The sequence below is a fragment of the Alosa sapidissima genome, chromosome 23 (assembly GCF_018492685.1).
Source record: "Alosa sapidissima isolate fAloSap1 chromosome 23, fAloSap1.pri, whole genome shotgun sequence".
In the NCBI taxonomy this organism is placed as follows: Eukaryota; Metazoa; Chordata; class Actinopteri; order Clupeiformes; family Clupeidae; genus Alosa; species Alosa sapidissima.
Genome location: NC_055979.1, coordinates 24,732,909 through 24,743,047, shown reverse-complemented (window position 1 = coordinate 24,743,047; position 10,139 = coordinate 24,732,909). Strand labels below are relative to the sequence as shown.

The window sequence follows — 10,139 nt, the reverse complement described above, 5'->3', positions numbered from 1 at the left end:
TGTGTGTGTGTGTGTGTGTGTGTGTGTGTGTGTGTGTGTGTATGTGTGTCTGTGTGTGTGTGTGTGTGCAACCCACATGTGTATGTGTAATCCATGTGTGTGTGTGTGTGTGTGTGTGTGTGTGTGTGTGTGTGTGTGTGTGTGTGTGTGTGTGTGTGTGTGTGTGTGTGTGTGTCTGTGTGAGTGTGAGATATTGTGTGTTTGTGTGTGTGTGTGTGTGTGTGCAACCCACATGTGTATGTGTAATCCATGTGTGTGTGTGTGTGTGTGTGTGTGTGTGTGTGTGAGTGTGAGATATTGTGTGTGTGTGTGTGTGTGTGCTAGAGAATAGTCCTGGAAGATCCACAGGAGGTGTCTACTGGTTACCTGGGGGTCAGGAATTATTACGTGTTAATTATGCGCTCTGGTGCCAGCCGCTGCCCATGATCTCTGGCCCGCGTGTGCCCTGCGCTACCCAATCACGCGGCACCATTATAATTGGCACTAATTTACAGCCTTCTCTCTTTGTTTGTCAGCTCTGCAGAGAGGGCCAGGAGTCGGAGGACCCGAGCACTCTGACCTGCCGGCTAACGGTAAATGACGGAGTCAGAGGTCGAGAGAAAGAGCGAGTGTGGAAGGAGGGAAGGCGGAGGGGCGCGGTCATCTGTTATTTGCAGTAACCCAGCGGTCCAACTGAGGAGCGTTTAGACAGAGAGCTACACTTTTGCAAGACCTCCTCGAGTTCAAGCCAAACTCTAGCTATGCACAATTAAATGTTTTCTCCACCTTACCATCTTAACTTTAGCAACTATAACTTTTACAAACTATCTGTTAAAAATATGTGATATCCTACGGATGAAATTGTAAAGCCATTCTGTAGCACAAAGCTAATAAAATGGATCTGTTCACAGCTCACAGCTCACAGTTGACGAAACCATACAGTTAACACAATCTATTTGGTGGCATTTGTGCTTTGTGTTGTGTTATAGGTTTAAATGTATACAGTATGTATATTTTATGATTTGCGTTGTGTTAAGTTTAAATACATTATGGGGGGTAGTGAAATATCACCCCTGATTCTCCAAGCAACCTGCATTCACAAAGCCTTGTTTGAGCTCTTGCTTTCAGTGAGCTTTGAGGTGGAGTCTCATACTGGCAGACCGCACATGATAGTTAAAAGTGCACTCAACATGTGTAAATCATTGTTTTAATCATTATTATATGGTATTGGACATGATAAAACATTAGGAGCAATGTAAGTTTGTGTGTTTAAAAGCTAGGGATAATGGGGAAACTAAACATGCTTGGGCATTTATAGTCTCCTGCCGAGAGGAAAAAGAGTCAATCAAAATGGATTTTAAAAAGCTGATTCAATTGCTCGCTCCTCGGCGATGTAGGTTAGGCTATCTGGCTGAGTTCTGTCAAGTGACGTGGACAATGTTAGCTATCTTGTAAATAAAAGCTAGTGAACTGATGTAGTAAAAAATCAATTGATGTTTTGGTTTAAAAACTCCCTTGAAATTATAAGGTAATTATTGTCCAGCTTTTAAGTTAGGCTCTCATATCAAGATGCAAAACATCGACTCTCTTATAGTTGCTAAACTATTATTCTGGACTTCAAGGTTGAAGTCAGCATATTCGTCAGATGGCTTTTTATCGGCAACCTGCAGTGATTCGCCTATTTCAGCACCTGGACAGCGCCTTAAAATATCAACACTGCAAACACATAATATTTACTAATATTAAATAATAATAATAAATACAAAAGACTGTCACGTTCTCATTGCTAGGCTACGACCAATAATAATAATAATAATAATAATAATAATTGCAGTATTAGTAATATTAACAATTATTAATATTAATTATTAACTAATTATATCAATATTAACAAATTATAAAACAAAAATATTATTGTAAACCAACAAATCGTTAAACGTTTGTTGGGTCGTAAAAAATATGATGGGTGTAGTAGGCTATCAGTTGACAAAACTTTTACAAAAAGAAAATGTGAATAATTTCGAATGAGCGCGTTTAAATTTTCCGAATATTAAGAGTGGGCTATTGGTGAATAGGCCACTTTGTGGTTCTTCTCAAGGTCTGAGCTGTGTTGTTTCGCAAATAAAACGAGTGTCCAAGGCAACCACTGAGGTGCAGCTGCGTTGTGCTGTGAAATCTGACCAACAATTGAGAGCACTGTTCGCCATCTTCTTGCTTTTCTTCGACATTTGCATAGTCCGTTCTGCTTGACTGACTACCATAACGGGTCTGGGAGACCTCCTTTGTCCCCTAATCACCCGAAGACGGAGGGGGTGTTGGGGTTCAGGTGATGAACCATTTAGATTCCCTTTGGATCGCATTCATGTAAACTCTTGTTTTATTTCAATAAATGCCTTCAACCCACGAGCCCCCGAGGGATCACACTTTCATTTATTTGCATAAATATTTTTTTTCTAAGATACAGATCAAATCTTCGTAATCCCAATGTTTTGCCTAATGCAATAAAATATCTCGCCGACACATCCAAAAAGAAACAATAAAACATTGAACACCGCTGGCTATAGCTAAGCTTGAGAGAGAGAGAGAGAGAGAACCAAACTTTTGTAAAGTTCTTGGAAAGTGGCCTCTTGTTGGTAAAGCCTACACCTTGTCTGATCTGTCTTCCATCAAGAGGACACGCTGTTGATTATGGATTAATTAATTTATAGATCGCTGTGTCATAAAGTTTTGAATAACAAAAAGTCTTTATTTGCCATCTTCTATGCGTAAAAGTGCTCCTTCGTGATCTAAGCTTAGTCAGATATAACTAACTTAGACATAGTCTGATATAGTTTATAGAAATGTAGGCTATGAATTAGAGTTAACTATCAGGAACCTAATAAAGATCGATATTATGGGGTGTCGGCGGGCGTAAAGAACAGTTGGCTACTGTCATAACAATATGTGGTACACAAAGAAGAGGTCGTTTCTAGAAATATCAAGGTGCTCGCTCCCATTCTCCTTGCAGCCGCTTGTTTACCCTGCTGGGACGCAGAAGGGTTTGTGTGGTCCCAGTACTTTCTCCACTGTTAGCACGACTCCCTCAGCTCCCTTGCACCTGCGTCGCTTCTCGTTGCCTTCAGGAATGCGCTGAGGCTTGTAATCAGCTTTGTGAAGCCAATGAGTGCACGGCTCACTGCAACTTCCCAACCTCACAACGCGTCGGGCTGCTGAATGGCAGTCAGCAAGAGGCGGCTCTCCAAGCCTGAGCCCTGCCAAATTCCAGCAGAGTCTCTCATAATCACCCCTCCCCAGGCCTCGGGAAGGCGGACCTAGGAGGCAGACGGAGGAGTGAAACAAGTGTGGACTAACTTCAGAAACAAATGAGCCAGTCAATCCTGACGATCCTAGCTGAAACTGACAACATATTCCAGTAAAGTCCACGCATAATATCGATGTCACTTGTAGGCAATCATTTTCCAATTACTCAAACTATGATGGAGAATATCACTGTTTGCCTATATTATTCAGTCAAGTTTATTTGTTTATTGTCTAGTTTTCAGTCTGTTTATTTGGTTTGTTTATAAGGTTGATGTTTAAGTTGGCTGGGTGGGTACAGGTCAAAAAGTCATTGCGCCAAATGTAAAATGTGCAAAACAATTAATGAAGGTATAACATGAAAAGTATAGCATAGCCTATAATGTTGATTCGTTGTCTTATTTTTATATATAGCCTCACTTGATTTCTTAAAGGGACAGTGCGTGGTCTGCTTTTGGAGGGTTGCTGGATTAAGGGGCTGGGAGATTGTTAAACATGTCCACGTGTAATTGCCCGATAAGGCCCTCGCGAGAAATGCATTGGGCCAATTGTTATTCCTCTTCCTTTCTAATCTCGCTGCGCACACGGCTCCTCTCCAATCTCTCTCCCTAATCTGCTGTGACACAACAGCATCCAATGGTGCTGAGAGTTTTTAGAAACTAGAGGAAAATATGCAGAGGCGTGATAAACTGGTTTTAATTATCCACATTTAGGATACCGGGTGCAAGAGATCGGGGGTTAGCAAACAGGAAAATATAGGCCAACGCCGCCTGGTTCCTAGTAATACATATCTGAGTTCAGATAAGGGTATCAGAAGGGACTGTCGCGATTTATTGTTGAGACTGTTGGTCTCTTTCTGACACATTCTCACGAATTGGGAAATGATTTGGTGAGATCAAAACTGCCAAGATTTACACTGTTTTTGTGTCTTTGTAAGTATAAAATAAATGTAAGATATATTTTCACATACGGCTGTAGGACTCATTCACCACCAGTGTTTCTGCATGTCCGTATACTGTCACTGTGAATGTGATAAAATCATCCTCTGGTGTTTTATTAATTAGCCTTATGTTGTTCTTAAGACTTTCTAATTCTTTTTATAAGGGACGTTCTGTATATTCTATAGGCTAAGGTTATTTTAAAACATTGCAAAGACTGGTCAGCGGTCGGAATTCCACGCAAAAAGTAATTCGTGTCATGAAGGATATTTTAGGTCAAGCCTTGCATACGGGTCATTTACATACGTCGCGCACTAACATGCTAGTGCAGCCTATTATCCTGGAGATGGCCGAGTCAGTGCTGTTCCAAGAGCTCACGGTATCTGACGTAATGGTTCCGGTCGGTAATTGGTAAAAGCCATTGACTTGCCTCTGACCTGGGGGTTGGTCCCTGACTATGTCTAATCCCTTTCTGACTGACACTAAACGCTCCACACTACCCCAGTGCATTCATCTCCACTGCCCCTGCGCATTCATCTTAATCCCCGTTGACATCGAACAGAAGAAGACTACATTTTCTTGACGACTGAGGGATTCACCTATGAATAACAAAACCGTTTAGGCTGGGAAAATAGACCCAGGGGGAAATTATAATAAAGCAGCTCTTTATTTTTGCAAATTTCAAAAGGTTCCTAGTAGTACACAAAACCCATGTAGGGTAGTAGATCAAACTATTTTTTAGCCATGCAGGCAAATAAACTCCTGATTTCTGAAGTGGATGCTGAGAGGATTTCAAATGTTGGTACTCAGACTTTAAATAAGAGGAGAGAGGGGCGAGTCATTTGACCAATGATGAATATGTGTTTTTTTATTGTGTCCTCTGTTATTTGAGTTTCTTTGTGATTAGGCGTCTTAAACTTTGACCTCATAACAAGCAAGTACATTTTTTTATGATAACAATTTCAATAGTTGATCCTAAATTACCTCAGTAGGCTTGAAGCTTCGTCTAAACTTCAAAGCAGAGGTTTGTCTACTATTCTTGGTCTGTTTTTAAAGTAGGCTGGGCAGATTGGCAACAGTTGACAGTATCAGACATTTTGTTGCTCGGCCTTCTTTTAGCATTTACATGTTTTGCATACTCAGTGGGCACCCTTTACTTCCACGCAGCAGAACTGCAGTTACTGAATGATTATTTTGGTTTAGATTCATGGGGTTGTACGAGGCATACAGTTAAGAAGGTTTCTGTTTGTGTTAATGTGGGTTTAGATATTCTATTGGACCCCTGAATTCAGAAAAAAATGTCGTATAGGTTAATTGAAATCCCGATAGACGTATATGTTTGTTTTTATTTTGGAATTGTGACTATCCTAATAGGACATGTTCCCAGATTTTCCTTTCTATTTCACTTGAAGAAAGATAGGCTTATTGTTGGAAAACACAGAATACACCAATTGAAGTGAATTACAGGACTGGATAAAGTGCAACAAAAGCAACGTGTTCACATTTTACTAGCGAGCTTTTAGGACTGTCTTGATAAATTATTTTGTCCATTTCGGCTTCTCCTGAACTATTATCTGGTTCAGATGACATTGCATGTACATCGTCCAGTTATGACCTATATTATTTGTTCGTTCTAAATAGGTAGGCTATGAAGGCTATCTCATCGTTGCTTCACAAAAGACATGTCACAGCAAGGAGCTGTCAGGCGACTCTGACCGGTAGGCCATGATGAGCATCATTCAGAACGTATTAAAATTACATATTTAAATGACAATCACTGGGCACTGGATATGAAGTTTTACACAGACCACGATCAAGTAATTGAACTGGAAACGGAATTGAGGGTTGAAAGTACGTCGATAACAAACAAAAAATGTGTCCAGTTCACGCTAAACCTCACTAGAAAAAAACATATGGTAACTGTCATAATATATCTTTGTTGGTGTGACGGCATATCAATCGATATCGCATGTGCTCTGTTAGCAATTGACTTTCGTTTCGCGCTTGTTCCAAAATGAATGCTTGAGACTAGGCCCTGTCACTGCTGCCTGTTGGCATGAACCCGTCACGGCCGGTTAATTCAGAGGATCATTACGCATTCATTTGTGTTTAGCCATATTTGTCATTGTAATCTGCTTGTTTTGGGTCAAGGCTTATAGTGGCTGGATTGGTCTTGCACAAGGCCAAGTTTTCCTCCCAGACGAGTTAAAGGCTGCCACACATGGCCACAAACTTTTGGACAGTTAGGCTGCCATGAATTATTATTATTTTTTAATTGTTCAGTTTATTCGAATTCCTGAATCCATTAAGTAATAACGCCAGCTACACGCATAAACAAAAGATGAAACAACTTTTAGTTTTTGAGAGATTCTGAGCAACTGTTGAGAAATTTATTTAACTCATACCAAGGCAAAATATATCCCGGGTGAAATGCAATTGCAAATTATTTACAGATGTATCAGTTTTTCCTAAAGTGTATTCACAATTTACAAAGAAAATATACAACACAAAAGAAATGCTTCAATCACAGTTACTCGCACTTGTTTACAAATCTGGGAGATGAGAAATGAAAAGGTATTAGGCTACCTTGAAAAACATTTTCCGCGTTCACTCAAATGACACCGTAAACCATCTTATTTCATTATTAAAAACACAGCATAAAGTAATTCAAATTGGGCAGTTATTCTTCACAATTCTCTCAGAACTTTGCTAATTGGTAAATGCAAATGTGAAATGCCAAGAAATTTCCCACTTAAGACATTGTTAGACAGTGCCCCTATTAAAACCCATCAAATAGCGTGTTTAAATAAAATTTACTTTTAATTTACAAGTACAACATTCTGTACAAAAAGGTAGTTGCGATTTAAGAGGTAAATATTTGGTTACTGTTTCATGGGTTGCGCTTGGTCTTGTTCCTATTTCTCTTATATATGCGTCAGTGGGACTGTGCCATTGACACCCGTGGAACTTTGATAGTGCGGTGGCAAAGCGTGAAGTCTACTTTGAACTGCCGGATCACCTGTCTCTCCCGTCGGTAGATACATGCTTATCATTTCTCTCAAGTCTCCGGGACAAGGACCGCGGGAGTGAGTAGTAACGGGAGGGCTTACACTTGGCTCCGATTTCACCAGAGATCCCAGAGTGCCGATTGCGCCCGTGGAAGCCACGCTGGTGTTCTGGTGCTGTGTGTAGGTGATCCCCCCGTAACCTGACGGCGATGCGCTCATGTAGCTGGGGGAGTTAGAGAGAGGGCTGTACTGAAGAGCAGTCATGTCGTAGCGGTGCATGGGCTGGGGATTGTGTGGGTGATGATGGTGTCCGTGGTGGTGGTGCGTCCCATTGCCCGGGTGCTGGCTGTAGGCGAGCTGCGCTTCCTGCATCATCGCCGCGGCTGCTGCCGCCGCTGCCACCTGGCCCGAGTAGGCACCGTTCGCCCAGCCGTTCATATGTGCATAGCTGGTAGCGGTGCCACCGTGACCCCCAGGACTGTCTAACCTCTGTCCGACCCCACCAGGGCTCATCCCAACACCGAGACCTACACCAGCTCCAGCCCCAGATCCGGCGAGAAGACCGCTTGCTAAGGAATATTTATCTTTTTTCAGCAGCGTCTTGGTCTTTCTTCTGGGTCTGTACTTGTAATCCGGGTGCTCCTTCATGTGCATGGCACGTAATCTCTTTGCCTCGTCAATAAAAGGTCTCTTTTCCGCCTCGGACATGAGTTTCCACTCAGCGCCAAGTCTTTTGCTGATTTCAGAGTTGTGCATTTTGGGATTCTCTTGTGCCATCTTCCGGCGCTGGCCCCGGGACCAAACCATAAAAGCGTTCATCGGTCTCTTGACGCGGTCTTGGTTCACTTTGTTCCCATTGTTTGGCCCTGTGTGCCCCGAATTTGTATTCGATTGGGGTCCCGGCGAGTGTAAGTCCGTTTCCATCATCATGCTATACATTCACCCGGTTCTTATTTGTCAGCCAATACACAGGAACATTCACTTACGACCACAGTCAGGTTGAGCTGCCACCGACGCGCAAATCTCCCTCTCAAAGGAAAGGACAAAGGTGCAGTAAAATCCAAAGTTTTATCACTTAAGCTTTCCCCTTTCACAGAATGTTCCCATCCACGACGATGAAAAGCTTCTTGAGCTACTTTCTGTGATAGGATAGAAAAGTTGCTAGAGCGCGGCCATCTGATGCGCTTTGACAGTGGTTAAATGAGCTGGAAGCGGCCAATAGCGCTTTAGAAAAGGCGTGATTTGCGTGACTTGCGGTCAGGTGACAAGCTAAGGGGAGAGCTAACCTGACGACAGACTGGGGCAGAGAGACTACATTTCCTACACCAAAATAGAAAGCAAACACTAAAAACTCACATTTTTAATAGGCTACATTGTAGCCACAGTGTCCTACATTTAAATCGCTGAAAATATATAATACAATGCACTGTACAACGCCTGCGGTTTAGTCTTGTTTACATGTGTTTCAGTAGGTTATATCCGAAATGTGTCCGTTTTTTTATTATAATTTGTTTTATAATGAATGGGGTTTTAGGTTGTGGAATAAACTAGGCCTAACTGCTTTCTAGCCAGGCTACACTCAAAATGTTGGCCAGGCATGCAGCCTATCCCTAATAGACATAGAGTAGTCTACATGGCAACTCATTGAAAGCAATATGTATCATAATGATGCAATATACTAAATAAATAAATACGATCAATAATTTGGATAAGTATATGGGTATAAGAATATAATGTTGAACTTGCGCTAAAATCACTGGTATATTTTCAATGGACTGGAGCCACAGGTGCTCCAGTGTTGTGATGGTTGCTAAGATACAAGTGACTGACGCCCAGCGCACGTGCCAGCCGAGCCCTTTTGTCTGTAACCCAAGTGAAGAGGGAGTACTGCGGATACTACAATTACGCATGGAGAAGACGCCATGTGACACATGTTGCTGCTTCAAGTTGTTGATAGTAAAAAGTCAGACTAATATCACACATTAAATCTCATTGTGATGGTCTATGAAATACTAAGCTATGTGCTGAAGACATGTAGCCCAGCCATCCTGCTGGAAAAAAACATCACGTCTAGCCTACATTTTAAAGTATAGGCATATTTTAAACTGAATCATTAACACGTGTTTGCATCATCAAAAGGTAAATTCTATAGAATGACATTTCAAGTTTTGCTAACAGTAAAATGGTAGGCTACACATTATACAGTTCAGGCTACCTCAGTGTGCGATCGCCGTCTACTGGAAGTAAATCCACCGTGGACGCGCCTCGAAGACGCGTCGTGGTGCTGAAAGACAGCTCTGTATGGGAGAGAGATGCAGGCTTCCATCATGGTCCATTAAGATTTAATAATGCATTCTAAACAATCTGGCATCAACTGGATTACTATAAACAAGCTGTGACCCGTGTTGTTGTTGTTGTTATTATTATTTTATTTATTTTATTTATTTTATTTATTTTATTTTTATTTTTCTGTAGCTTCATGGTTGGATAATGAATAGTATCGTAAATTAACATTTGATAGATGTATGTAGGTTGCGCATTCTTATGGAAAAACCTACTGTTCTACTGCATCCTGTTTATAGATTCATAGTTAGATTTTTATAAAAAAAACACCAGAGAATGAGGTGAGGACAGAAAGATTATTTAGCCTACATGGAGATGATTCATAACCATGGAACCAACTGAATGAGAACTTTTGAACCTTTCTTGGAGTTCATGCAGCTAGTAGCCTAGGCTATAAGACTAGGCTATATTTGTACCTTACACTTAAATTATTTAAGCATATGAATAGCCTTCCAGCCTGGCTATTAAAATAACAAATAATTCGATTTCCTTCAAGAATATGCATGACATTCTCTTAATAAATCCTTAATAAAAATAATCCTAAATGAAAAAATCTGTCAGTTAATTAGTACAA

General features: G+C 41.1%; 1 protein-coding gene across 1 annotated transcript; it reads right to left on the bottom strand.

The window, feature by feature from the left end:
• Positions 1–2,465: 2,465 nt before the first annotated feature.
• sox1b (SRY-box transcription factor 1b) lies at positions 2,466–8,388 on the bottom strand. Its single transcript, XM_042081431.1, has 2 exons — positions 7,325–8,388; positions 2,466–3,290 (listed from the first exon to the last, which is right to left on the bottom strand). Exons 1-2 carry the CDS (start codon positions 8,159–8,161, stop codon positions 3,171–3,173), a joined length of 957 nt encoding a protein of 318 aa, XP_041937365.1. The 5' UTR covers positions 8,162–8,388; the 3' UTR covers positions 2,466–3,170.
• Between the last annotated feature and the right edge of the window lie 1,751 nt (positions 8,389–10,139).

Excerpts from the sequence above, each read along its gene's own strand:
- sox1b (XM_042081431.1), bottom strand. The coding sequence starts at position 8,161 with ATGTATAGCATGATGATGGAAACGGACTTACACTCGCCGGGACCCCAA. Across the intron at positions 3,291-7,324 it reads TGGTGAAATCGGAGCCAAGT|GTCCGCCTTCCCGAGGCCTG; the intron begins GTAAGCCCTCCC and ends TCTGCCTCCTAG.